Below are 14,236 nucleotides of genomic sequence, written 5' to 3' on the forward strand. Positions count from 1 at the left end.
TTTTGTAAGCGTACTGTTCTACAGTATGGATCTGTTACAAAAAGGGTCGATGAAAAAACTAGGAATTAAATAAGATGGCTAGAATCACAACAAATGTTAGGTGCTTTTATTAACAGCCAAAATGCTGAGAAAACACAAAGTAACAAGAATCTACAGAAAGAAATCAAAACCTCAATATATACGTACAGGTCGAGGACACATAGGTCCAATTCGTTGTCACTTTATTGAGTATATATTACAAGTTTTTAGCTCGTATTGTCAAATGAGACTCATACTGTCTGTGATGTGTGAGTGCACCTTGGGAATGCCTGTCATTTCGCTGTGCTGTAGTGACAATAAAGGAATCTAATCTAATGCTTTATCGACACGAACACACACCGTAAGCTCATGCAAACAGTTCACAGGTTACAGAAACACACACAAGTGCCGCCCCACATCCATCACATTGGAACAGTGATATTTCGAGGAGTCTTCCCATGTGCCGGGTGGCCGCAGAGGGCCCCACGCATGGATGACATCAGCGCTCACCCTGGAGGAGGCCATGACAGCCGTATGTAAATTGAATATGACTAATCGCTCCCCCGCATCACCTCCGAGCCGCCGCGATGAAAGACGGAGAAGAAGAAACGCCGGCTTTTGAAGTGTGAGGGGAGGGTGAGGAGGGGAGGACAGACAGACACAGCCATTGTTTGGTTTTTTAAAAGTCTTTTACATATTAAACGCACTTAAGCAGCGTAGATGTTAATGCTAGCTGGCTGCCTTCAACGTAACAATAATACCTGACGTTCAATTCTCCTCGCTGACCATGTTCTTCTCCCGGTGATGGTTTCTTAAAGTTAAGAAAGATGAAGTGCTTCCACATGTGGGAGGCATGAAGAAGAGGCAGAGGTGTACTGACTGACCACCCAGGTGTCCTCGCCTTTGTTCTCAAAGCGTGTGTGTGTTTGGGCACCATTTTCCACGATAACACGTCCAAAATATTCGTTTTTAATCCTGAAAAAAACAATATTCCTTCGTAACTGCGTTTAACTATAATATCCCTGTTTACATGCAGATTTTTTTAAACGTTTTCCACCGTGACAGCTTTCTTTTTATGCCTTCAACCTTCTTCCTGGAAAGGTTAGAGTTGTTGTAATATTTGCACAAATTCAAAAATCTATTGATATTCAAGTCTTCGGAAAAGTTGGTTTCTCCTTCCTACCAAAAAGAAAATGGCATGCTTCTTCACCCCAGCCTTACAAACTGTCCCCTAGTTCTGTGCATTGTCCCGAGCTGACAATAATCTGCATGTGTATATACTGTAAACCCAAATGATGCTCCTCACAGCTAAATAATATCTGCGTATATCCCCCGTGTCTTTATCGCAAAAAAAGGCCTTATTCTGAAAAAGCTGTGCTGTGAATTTGGTTCCTTCTATATTCAAATCATTATGAATATTAGTGTGCATGTAAACATAGTCTCTGTGTGTTATTTAAAGTCATGCATGCCTTTTGTTTCCTCTCTTCTCTAAGACTCATTCCCAATTCTCACGGAAATACATTGAAAGATTGAAAGATCTCCTCGTTTTTTTTCTGCGTGTTGTTTTGCAATCAAAGCTCAGATTAATGAGCTGCATGTGATGACTTGTTCTGACACAGACGAGTCACATTAAGAAGCTCTCGCCGGCAGCTTGAGTCGTAGTGTTGTCTCTGCATAGCTGTGGCTGGAGATGCTCTGTCATTTCCCGCAGTCGCTTTTTAATTAGAGCAGAGTAACTGTCCTCAACTGCGCCGCCTCCTCAGTAGCATGCTACACGTTAGAAAAGGACATCCTTGAGAGTGATTGAGGGTCTCAAAAACATCCAATTTATAGATTTAACATTTGATTTGTGCAACTCCACGATTGTATTTCTTACACAAGGACTTCCTGCAAAACTGCAAACTAAAAAAAGCTATTTTTAGGACAATTTCACACAAACAAAAAGATTTAGAGAGTTCCCCTTCTCTTTTGGCCTGGGGAAGTCAGTTTGCATTACATACAGTGTGACAGTGGAACCCCCCACCTCCCTCTTAACCTCCCCCCCCCTCTCAAATCACCCCCTGTCGGGCAGAGTAAACAAGTGGCGCTGTGTATATCCTCCATGTAATCTGGATTTAGCTCGGTGAGATCACGGCTGTTGGAGCAGAGGCCCCCTGGACGCTCAGCTGCATTGTGGGAGGTTCCCTTTCAATGCCACCTTTGTGTGTGTGTGTGTGTGTGTGTGTGTGTGTGTGTGTGTGTGTGTGTGTGTGTGTGTGTGTGTGTGTGTGTGTGTGTGTGTGTGTGTGTTGCAGATAGTCCAGTTGACAGCCCACAATAAGTCATGAGTAATCTTCCCCATGGTGAGAACCGATCTATATGTGTACTCCTGGAAACAGTCGGGGTGAAATAGTTGGAAAACCATTCTGCTGCTGGTTTCTCCGACATGCTGTCCTCACACACTCCAAATGCACTCCCAAAAATATGCAAATAAAACAACTACAATCATTTTCACTATCGTTAGTCTGCAGATTATTTTCCAGATTAATTATAAATTGTTCTCGGTCAATGATATTTTAGAAACTAGTGAAAAAAGTCCAGTGTGATTTCTTTAAATGTCTTGTTTTCTCACTCTGTAAAAAATATATAAAAGCAAAAAACAACATACCCCTTTATCCCCAACGTGTACCTCTAATTTATACCTTTCATAGATTTAACCCACTGTAAATTTCACACGCATAATGCAGTCGCAAATTCAAAATACACTATTTGCATATTTGGTCACATTTCGAAATTACGACTGGAAATGACCTTTAGGCATTGTTTGTTTTTCCACCATAATAGAGATTATTGTGCCGTAAAATGAGTAATTTCTGTGAAAGCAGCTTGTGGATGTGGTTTGACCTTCAACCTTTTGAACTAGAGATCTATATATCGTGTTAAAATAGTTTCAATATAAACTACTATTTCTTTTTAAATGCTGCTTGTCTTCATAGTGAAAGCCAGATAGTTGTTTAAAATGAACTATGGTATTTTTTTTGTTCAAGCAGGTGTTGAGCTTGCTTGGTTAAGAGGAGAGGCTCGTGATTGGCTGAGAGGACGGGGAACACTAGAAGATAAACAAAGTGAGTTAATGGGATAAAAATGGCAAGAAAAAGAAGTTGAACTCTGACTGAAGTGCGGTGACACACATCATTGAAACACATAACAAATACAAACGTCTCACATGCTGCAGAACGTCCTTTTTTAGATGTTAGTCTTAAATAAGAGCAGGTATTATTCCTGCAGCTCACATTCCTGCTTTGTGTTTTGTGCACAGCGTGGCAAACGGTCAAATGTAGCATGTTGTTAAAATCCAAAGAGATGGGACCATAGCCTCTACAGTAACTCAGGAGGAGAGTTAAAGACTTGAAGGACCCCCCCCACCCCCACCCTCTCTCCTCTCTTTATGGAGGCAGCAGCTGAGAAGCCATTGCTCGTCACAGCGTAGTGATCTAAGAAGCTCTTTTTAGATATTCTCTGTGTGGAAGCACCGGGCTCTTTTACTGCCTTTTTGCACACGCTTGTCTGTGTGTGTGCATGGGTGCATTTCATCGTATGTTAAGTCTCTGTAGCTATGATTGGTTTTTCCTGTAAAACCTTTTGACGGTTATTTGGACGGGGAGTTGTTAGTCGACACACTTTGTATGAAAAACCCCTATTTAAAATCTTGTGTGTACCAACAAGTGCTCATTATCAATAGCTGTAATTGGACAGCGCTCATAGTTTCCTTCACAAAATATACACAAGACTGGCAACCCCCTCTCGTCTTTGTTTGAATGACAGGTGTTTAAACTTTTATTTTGAAAGGGACCCCACTTTATGTGCTCCCGTTTGTCTTATAATGTTAACAGCTGAGGGAAAAACTAACTTTTTACTGAGGATTATGTTCAAGGTCACACTGGCCAATAGATTTATTCAACAAAGAAAGCAGATGTTTTTTCTTAAGTAGCCTGAAAGTAGGAAGTATAGTAAATAATACACTCAATATTGACAGTTTTCTACAAGTCTGCTTTATCTTTTAGGCTATAAGCAATATTATTCTTTAACATCCTTTGTACTTATAGCGTCTCATTCTACAAACAGACCCTTTTATAAGTGTCAGATTATTTTTGCATATTGTATTTAAGATTTTACAACTGGTGCTGGTTGAGGTGGAACTACTTTCTGTAACGTTGTGTAGTTTAACCTGTTACAATGCGTTGTGTGTGTGTGTGTGTGTGTGTGTGTGTGTGTGTGTGTGTGTGTGTGTGTGTGTGTGTGTGTGTGTGTGTGTGTGTGTGTGTGTGTGTGTGTGGTGTGTGGGTGTGTGGGTGTGTGTGTGTGTCCTCGCTCACTTCTCTTCTCAGTCTCTGCTCAGTTAGTGGATATTATATAACGTTGTTCTCGGTTGAAGCTGATCATTCTGGGTTTCGTGCGTGTGTGCTACCTGCTCTGAATCCAACTGTCTCGTCTTTAAGCGGCTGAGATTTCCAGTGTGTATTCTCCTTTTATTGCTTTCATTTGCATATAAATTAAATCCATATTGTGCCTGCGAGGCAGACTATGCTAACTATGCAAACGATCCCTGGCTTTTCTTTGTTTTACAGATAAACCCTCGGCTTCCTAAATGACAAGGTGGGAGGGGGAGAGAGAAATCCTATCGCTGTTTCATAATTGTATGAATTTTAAATACATTGTCATAGGATCCTCTTCCGCATTCGCAGCAGGGAATGAATCTATCATTACAATAGTGGAGCTGCAGGGTTAGCTGACCGTGAAGAGCTGCACCTCTGTTCACACATGCAGCCCAGATGGCCTCGGAGAAACACATTAGGCCTGTGTGTGTTTTATAAACATTATATCAGCCTCTTATTTAATTCAGGGGGACAAAATGTGCTCTGGAATAACTTTCCATGTCTCTTTAATGTGTGAAAAGGACGTTTTGTGGTGCAAATGATAAACTAGACTATTGTTTCCTGCTGCGTAATGTAACACATGTCCCAAAAATATCATGTTTACATTAAATTAGATCTTGAAATCAAGTCCTATGAATATTCATTCACGCATTTTAGTGACGTTAAGTTATTCCTAATATTGCTGATGCCCCCCAGGACCCCTGGAGGTTTCCTCTTCTGCAGAGATGCTGCAGGGCTGACTATATGAAGCTTTTACCTGCACTAAAGCATCGCTCCAACACTGTCTGCTGCTCGGAATAAACGTTTAGAGTTTTAACATAATAACCAACAATAATATGATGTTGCTTTGACTGGTTTTCAAGCCTTTGCCCTCACATTTAATTCCATGTGTTCGTTAAGTGTTGCCTGCTACAGCAGTCTTTATAAATTGGCTTATTAAATATATAAATCTGATTGTTTCATTCAAAGATGAAACGTTAATTAGATCTGAAATAACCTGCCTATATACACTAACAGCGAGTCCCTGGTCGTCTTTATTGAAATCAATTATTATCACGCTATGCTGTGCTTATTAAATCTGTGCTCTATAGGCTGAACACAAACGCAGCGCCGCTTGAAATAATTAAAAATCGTGAGACGCGGAAGGCCGTGAACTCCCATCCACTGCAGAGGCTTGTTAGCTCTTAATTAAATAATCTGAGATCAGTTGTATATAAAAGGCTTTAAGCGACGACGCAACAAACACAAATCATCGGTCACAAACTCGCTCCTGAAGCCATTCACTTATTCATTAAATCAACATTAAGTGCAAGGTGGGATCTCTCTTGTGGCGTGTGGGGGAAATAATATGCATTGTGCTATAATGGAAAACAACTCGGCACATATAATATATTTTGACGTGAATCCTGACGTCACAGGCCGTTTTAAACTCGACAAATGGGGGGACGATAGCACCCAAAGTGTAAATATTGGTCAGTTAAAGTGAGGGCAAATTATAATTATAGGGTAAATGATAAAAACAAGAAAGAAATGAATAAAAAAATAATTTAAAAGGGGGAATGAATGTGCCTATACTCATGGCTCTTTGAGTGTTGTTACTAATATAAATGCTTTGTTAAACATATTTTCATGAAAGCAGTAATTATCCAGTGTTGCCTCATTTAGTGAACATCAGATTGAGATGTACGACACAAATTATCGAGAATATGGGAAGTAAAATGTTTTTTTACACCTCTATAATGTGACCACCTCCCCTTAATTAAAACAGGATCCCCCTCCTCGTGCTGAAATAAGCAACAACCGCTTTGTAGTTCAAAAAACGCTCACATTATGATATGTAGAGACCCTCAACTTTGTCTACTATTGCTGACCACACACACACACACACACACACACACACACACACACACACACACACACACACACACACACACACACACACACACCTCAACCTGAGGTCACTTGAGGCCGAGTTTCTCCCTAAAGCTGAAACACACTGACATTAATGTATTTAATGAATTTAAACTGTGTGTGTGTGTGTGTGTGTGTGTGTGTGTGTGTGTGTGTGTGTGTGTGTGTGTGTGTGTGTGTGTGTGTGATTTAAAGGCATGGTTATTGGAGAAAAAAATTAACAGCTATCGTTCAAAATTGTTTCTAATTTATTTAAATGTACCCATTGACAAATTACCAGTCTGCCCTTTATGTTGAATTGTATATATTTTTGCTTTTTTTCTGTGGAAACGAATGGAAGAAATAAAAATGTAGTCCCAATCTACCGTTCTTTTTCTTTATTTCAGACTACATGTGAACATATTAAAATCTTTGGCTTGTTTTGAGTGCGGACTGGTGTGTTGAAGGGGAATGTGGCACAATAACCTAAAGATCCAACGACATGAACAAACGACCCGGATGATGAGAGGTGAAATAATTAAATATACTGTATACAACATGATAACGTGTGTGGCTATATAAACTTTAATAACGATTTATATAATTATGTCCATATACTGTTACCATAAACAGATTTTTTTTTTTTTTTAAATAGCGTCTCCTCCACTGTTTCATTATCTCCAAAAGAGTCAAATGGGGGGGGGGAATGTCTCGTCACTCGCTCTCCTCCCGCTCCTCCTGCACGGTGGTGGTCGAATGGTTGTAAAGTCCTTGGGCCATGAGCTGCAGAGCCAAGCCGTTCTTGTACCCCGTGGCCTTTTTAATCTTGGCCCTCTTATTCTGGAACCAGATTTTGATTTGGGACTCGTTGAGGTTGAGTTCCTGCGCCAGCGCCTGTCTCCGCTGCTCCGTGATGTACCGGTTGGTCTGAAACTCGGTTTTCAGTCTCTGCAGCTGCTCGGCCGTGAACGCCGTGCGAGGCCGCTTGTCCTCCTTCGGGCTGCTCTTCTTCTTTTTCAGTTTCCGTGTCCTCGGGCCTGATGTGGAAACAACAATGGGAATAACAATTTATTCTACTGGCTGGTGCACACCTATTCATCTGATTGGATGTCACACATTTAGCCTGTATTACAAGGAGAAGCAGCATTTTAAATTCACTACACTGAAGAAACTGGAACATTGACTTTAATTAATTGTAGCATGTCAACAGATCTCACATTTTTAGGTTGGTTGAAAGCAATAATATTAACTTTAAATAAACAAATACTAGGTTTAGCTTAATATAATGACCTTACATAATACAGTTATGTGAAATCTGTTGACATAATACATTTAATTAAAGTACATTTTCAGTGTATACAGCATTTCATTTGACATATATATTTCACTTTTCCTGCATTAATTACACACTAAAGTCTTTCACCATTCTCTTGCACTTTTGTATTTCTACTCTCTTTTCTCCTCGCACTATTTTCTTTTAGTTGTATGTCAAATAGACATCATGTTGCATGTTGGAGAATCCTGGGACTGTCATTACATATCTACTCTGTAGCTGTCCATATGACAATTAAGCCTTTGGATCTTTACCATCAACATGTCTGCGTATCAACGGCTGTTTTAGACCAATTGTACTGCAGTTATTAAATAAGAAGGGCACATTTAATGCTGGACAAGCGAGACAAAGAGAGTGTTTTAAGATTTAAACTTTTTTAGTTCAGTGTAAAGTCATAGCGCAAAAGAAAACATAAAATACCATTATTTTTGTTTTAATAACAGAATGTGTGTCAATTACTTAGTTATAATTGTAGTTACTTACTTAACAATTAACCTAAATGCTGTATAAATACATTATTTATGCAGCCAAATGTAGTTTTTATTTGTATTTCTTAATATTTTATAGTAGAATAATTTGTTTCAGTAACTTCAATTTATTTAATTACATTACTGAAGAAAAAAAAACATCCCTGTTATCTTAGGCCCAGGTTTAGACACAGTATTGGCTGCAACATTTCCACAAAATGTATTATCATAGATGTGTTATTTTGGAGGGGGGGCCACAGGGGGGTCCAAGTGTTACAGAGGGCACTGCCCCCTTGTTGCCCCCCCATAGAAACGCCCATGCTGCTTATATCGACTTAGCGTCTGCTGATGAGCGATGATCGTGTTATTATCTGCTCCCTATCATCAAATGTAGGTCACAGTCTCCTGCATGCTCTCTAGTTTCGATACAATCTTTATTTCACAGCCATTTGATGACTCCTCACAACGATGTGCAGTTAGTATTTAATTTGGCATCGTCCTAACAAAAGGATTTAAGCTAATTATAAATGCATTTAACGTGAAAACACACCGATAATTTAACGACATGTCATGGTAGGGATATTAACACAGTATCTTTTTTAAAAGGGTGAAATCAAAGCTTTAATAGGACTAATTAAATACGATAAACACACTCGTATATGGCTCCTAACTAACAGTACAAGAGAACAACAGTTATCCTATTTAATTATGAATGTTAAATCAGCTTTATTATTATAATGTATTGTCTTTTTCCTCCACACCAGTTGAGGTCTCATTGAAATTGTAAAGCCCTGCAATACGCGTAATAATTAATTTAACCTGAGTAGGCCTCTTTAGGTTAAGCGTGTGTTCTTGACTATAATGTGGTTTATGGTGATTAATAAACGAGAATAACAAGGCCTTCATATATTCCACTACAATGGAGTAATGTCGAAATTAATACGAGATCAGCACATTTCTTTTAGGGTTATTGGGTTCGTTGTGGAGATAAATAATCCAACAGGAAAAGATCGCATGAAAGAAACGTTTCTCTAAAAGTTGGATTAAAATATGTTTCGCGTTTCTGTTATTTTAGATCTTTTGTGTGGTCTGATTCAGCCTGACTTTCCTCTCCAAAACAACAGAAACGATTAGTCCTGCTGCTCCAAATCAGCTCTGCTTTCTGGGCAAAAACTCCCTCTTTCCATTAATGCTATCCATCCTGTAGGATCAGGGTTCTTCACCACAGCGATGTTCTGCTGCATGGAGTAAAGCTGAAGGAATGTGACGGGAGCGATGCACACGAGGATGTGCGCAAAGTAATAACATATAGAGCTGTAATGTAGCTCTCTATAACGGGATTTAAATACGCTGCAGTGGTATAAATTGATTATTTCATTTAATGCAAGAGCCACACGTTAAAGAGGACTCAAGGAAAGCATAACTAATATTCGCTGTGATCGCTTAGTGCTAGATAGAAAATGAGGAAACGTAAGGACCTTTGACCTTCATCCCTCACTTTAATAGCCTATACAAATCTCATTAAAATATGATCACCATCACAAGCTGGGTAATATTAAAATGTCAACAAAAAAATGTAGTTTAAACAACATGCATATTTCATGATTCGTTATAAACGACGAAGTTATTATATTTAAAAAATAACCATCGTTCTGTTTCCTTTTAGCGTTAATGGTTTTTATTTATCAACGCTTCCTTCATATTTAAATTACAAACATCCTTTCTACCTTTCCTTAAATAGTGTACAAACATGTCCCGTTTTGTCGTCACACACTTTAAAACGAATGTATTGAAATTGAAATTGCCTGAAGACGTTGAACGCATCAACATATTTCTGCTTTGGTTACGAGATGCATCAATGTTATAAAACCCCAATTGTTTTTTTGGTACACATTCACTGCTTTCTTTCTCAAATATAGCAAAACAATGGCAGATATTGTGACCAACTCCACCAGAACATAATATATTTAGTGTTAAACCCCCCGTAAAACCGGAACAGTGATCTTCGTAAACACTACATTTGATAATAAGCTGTCTGTGATCATATATGTGGGTCAAAATCAAATCTCTACAATAAAATGTCTCTTGTATTTCGGAATAGATATTGTAGACTGGGGCCGTAACGTTGATTTGTAGCCTTTTTAAAAGTGTTAGGAATATAATATGTGTCTAATATTACCGTAAATGACTGATAAATAATAACACAGGTGCTGTTTTTGAGCCATGTTGTTCTTTTCGTCTGCAAAACTCACATTTTAATTCATGAAATAAACAAACGGGGTTTACTTAAATCCTCCACAATGAGTTACGTTACATTAATGTGCGGACCAAGAGGGAGGTCATCGTTGTTATTGTTTGCATCAAAAGAATGTGCACGAGCCATAGATGCTTATTATAACTTGCATTACAATCACACATTTAATTGCATTGGACATCAGCCCATTTTTCGAGCTTGTTTATTTTACAAGCAGTTTATAAATAGCATGTAACAAATATGAGACATTATCCCAATACTTTAATATTTCAGTGCGTAAACACGTCTCTGTGTGCACGTTGAGTGTGCGTGTTCTGATTGGGTGAGTTAAAGCCACGCTAAGAAGCAATATACACAACAAATACCTATTGTAAGCTCATTTTAATATCAATAAAAGTTAAACATCATTGTGGAGGAAGCCGAAGTGCCCCAGACAAAGTTCCCAGGCCTAACATCCCATAATGTACATTAATATGTCTGTGCGTAAATATGTCTTTGTTCGAGTGTGTGAGTACTGGAAATGATTAAGGTGGTGTTTTTGTAATGGGCTTGTTTGGATATTTTAATCTACAAAATCACCTTTATTTTGTTTTTTATATTTTATAAATTGGCTCTTTTTGTTTATAAAAATATCGGTTCTGAAATGTACATAATGAGTACTTTTACTTTTGGTACTTTAAGTATATTTTGATGCCAATACTTTTGTACTTTTACTTGAGTAACATTGTGAATGCAGGACTTTTACTGTTACAGAGTATTCCTACACTCTCGTACTTCTACTTTTACTGTAGTACAATATCTGAGTACTTTTTCCACCTCTGGCATAATTACGCACACATACGCCAAATAAAATATCGATGTACCAATTTTAAGTTCATTTTTACTCCAATAACAGTTTAACAACACTGTGTAGGAAGCCTCGGTGACCCAGACACAGTTCCCCAGCCCTCACGCACCCCCGGCGGTGTGATTCGGGTACTATGAGCGCCTTACCAGATGAGGGCCGATCCGAGTAGCGCGTGCAGTAAACCCACGCGGGCCACAGCAACCCCTGGCTGTCTTTCGTCTTGGCCGGAGAGCCTCCATTGCTGTCTGCGTACCGTCCGGTGCCAGTGCCGGTGCCCGCCGCTTCGCCCTGCTTATTGGACTGCTTGGACGAGGGCGAGGAGGAAGGGGATGAAGAGGAAGGTGACGAAGAGGAGGTGCTGTCGCTGCTAGAGTCCAGGCAGAGGCTCCCGGTGTGCGGCCTCGCTGTCAGCGGGTTCACGTTTTCCCGTCCCGGCGTCTGGCTCCGGTAGCTCGGCTCCTTCCTGCAGCCGAAGTCCGGTCTCAGGATGTTGTCTATGAAAAAGTTCGTGGTTCTGTGGTTCTGTTGTGCAGCTTGGTGCGGTAAAATCACGGGAGGGGAGGGGAGGTTCGGCGACAGGGACATGCTCTCCTCCTCGGTGGAGTCCCGGCTGCTACTGCCGGGCTCCTTCTGCTCCTCCATGCCTGGTGACGGGGAGAAATCTCGGCTTCAAAAATGCCAAACTCCACTTGTTGCGCCCGCCCCCCCTTCCGTATCCAATTTAGAAGCGCTGCATGAAGCCTCTAGAATAAAACACCTGTTTTATATTTCACCTACAAAAACATGTCTCCTGAAAAGCCTTCCGAGGGAAAGGAGCAGCTCCACGTTAGAACCAGTCCGGTGTCCGGTGCTGCGTAATATCAGTGTGTGCGCTTCCCAAACTCTCCTGAATCCGTTATCTCCCACTCGAGTGTTTTTTCCTTTCTCTTACACCCAGACGGAAGCACATGCGTGCAGAGGACCAATCAGGAGCCAGGATCTTCCCTGTCACTATTAAGGAGGGCCAATTAGATTAGAGTTCGGACAGCGTACACATACTGTAAAGACCATAGAGAAAACAAAACCAACATCCAGCATTATACATGTCACACAGGAAGACATTAGGAGGCTTTTATTCTTAAATCATGTGTTTTAAAAAGTATTTTCACACATAGGTGGAAGAAGTACGTAGGAATACTTCAGTGTGATACTCGGATACAAAGTCCTGTATTCATAATAAGTAAAAAAGTATTAGCATTAAGAGGACTTTAAGTACCAAAAGTAAAAGTACTCGTTATGCAAAATAGTCATTTTAAGCACCAGATATGTTTAAATTATTTTATGTTGAGTGAGATGAATTGATAACAATATTATATCATCAAAATTAATGATGATTACAATGGTTAGTTTGGGCTAACTTACCCCCTTGTTCATTGTTTTTTATAGGCATATCTTTCTTAAACAAGGCAGTTTATTACATTACATTAAGCTGTCGTTTCTCTACAATAAGTGCAATAAACCATGAAGATTCAAACTCAAAACAGAAATAAAAATGCAGGTGTAATTGCTTCAAACAAGCCAAACCACTAAAGAGCTGGTGCATTAATTTCTAAGGAGCTAAACCCTTTAATATTTATTTTTGTGTTAGGTCTAATGGCCAAGATGCAGGAGAAATAGCGTAATTAGCGTAAAATATCACTAAACTAAGGTAAATATTTGCAAAATGCGAAGATTTTAGTTAAATATAATACTCTATTAATAATGTGCTCTATTTGTATTGAAGCTAAAAGTCTCTAAAAATGTATATTTGGTCATTTTCACTCGCAGTTTTTTTTCACTTTCTCACATAAATGACCTGTTTCTCTCGTCTCTACCGTGGGACGAATTTACGCCATATGTATTATTTAAACACCACATGTTAGACAACCGAGCTTTTGGCAGAAGAACAAAATAGGCCTATTCTTTTTTTTAGTATCCACTATTTAAAAAATGACGTTTTTAGAAACACAATGAGGTGTGGAAAGCGATTGTAGTTTTCTAAAATCGCACCAATAAGACTACAATTGCCGGCAGGCTTTAATTGGCGATTTGAAATAATAATATGAATAATGAGTGGGGACGTGTTGATGTGTAACACAGTGAAATCTTTATCCCATGCACTGCAGGCTGAAGTGGGACGCCATGGCTACTTAATTAAATTCCAATTAGGACAGTATCACTGCGCTGTTTATCCGCAGCGCATTGTGGGTAAATGAGCTCTCAGTCTGCTCTTATCTGGCCCGCAAAGAGAGGCTCGTGCAGAAGATAATTTATAGCTTTTAATTAGTCTTCATGCCTGAATACAAGCCGAGTCAAAAGCCTGTCACCGGCCCCTGGCAGGGCCCTTAATCAAAGTGAAGCAGGGGCCACGTAATTTCCAAGGTGCTGATAAAGCTTGTTGAATAATAGCGAGGGCCCTCCGAGACACCATTTACAGAAATGGCTTTATTGACGGCTTAACGTCGGTAATTCATTTCGCCTTTCATGTACCGGGAGCCGGATTTGTCGCCGTAATGGGATGATAAATGACGGATCCAGCCCGGTGTATTGAGTAGCCTATATACTGCCACACACACACACACACACACACACACACACACACACACACACACACACACACACACACACACACACACACACACACACACTATTGTTGAAAAGCTGTCTGAAGTAAAGGCACATGTGCTTTTATAAGAAGAAAGTAATTTTTCAACGTTTTTAAACATAGTTATTCGCTTAAAGAATTAGATGCCAAATCCAAATTCCAAAGTAAATCTGTGTTTACAGACCACTGCTCAACATTTAATTTATTATCTTTATCTTTTGTTTTCATTCTGGCCTTTAAAAGTATAGCTTGACATGTAATGTAGGTTTTTGAAACAGTCTTGTAAACTATTTTGCTTGAAGTTAATGTTTTTCATTAAAGAAAGGCATTGAGTTTGATATTTAAAATCCGAAATATTTAGTATAGTCTTTTTAAATCCTAGAGTCAGG

General features: G+C 39.4%; 1 protein-coding gene across 2 annotated transcripts; it reads right to left on the reverse strand.

The window, feature by feature from the left end:
* Window positions 1–6,946: 6,946 nt before the first annotated feature.
* On the reverse strand, window positions 6,947–12,119 carry en1b (engrailed homeobox 1b). 2 transcript variants are annotated; one of them, XM_010782040.1, is made up of 2 exons: window positions 11,371–12,119; window positions 6,947–7,360 (listed from the first exon to the last, which is right to left on the reverse strand). In XM_010782040.1, exons 1-2 carry the CDS (start codon window positions 11,864–11,866, stop codon window positions 7,038–7,040), a joined length of 819 nt encoding a protein of 272 aa, XP_010780342.1. In that variant the 5' UTR covers window positions 11,867–12,119; the 3' UTR covers window positions 6,947–7,037. The 2 variants fall into 2 exon arrangements, with proteins under 2 accessions (XP_010780342.1, XP_010780341.1); XM_010782039.1 differs by having other exon boundaries at window positions 6,947–7,372.
* Window positions 12,120–14,236: the final 2,117 nt, after the last annotated feature.

This window comes from Notothenia coriiceps, unplaced genomic scaffold, assembly GCF_000735185.1.
Source record: "Notothenia coriiceps isolate Sejong01 unplaced genomic scaffold, NC01 NC01_scaffold00024064, whole genome shotgun sequence".
Taxonomy (NCBI): Eukaryota; Metazoa; Chordata; class Actinopteri; order Perciformes; family Nototheniidae; genus Notothenia; species Notothenia coriiceps.

What these genes read in the sequence shown, in the direction of transcription:
- en1b (XM_010782039.1), bottom strand. Translation starts at nt 11,866, where the DNA reads ATGGAGGAGCAGAAGGAGCCCGGCAGTAGCAGCCGGGACTCCACCGAG. An exon ending in CTCGGATCGGCCCTCATCTG is followed by an intron (nt 7,373 to 11,370) that starts GTAAGGCGCTCA and finishes TTCCCATTGTTG; the next exon opens with TTTCCACATCAGGCCCGAGG.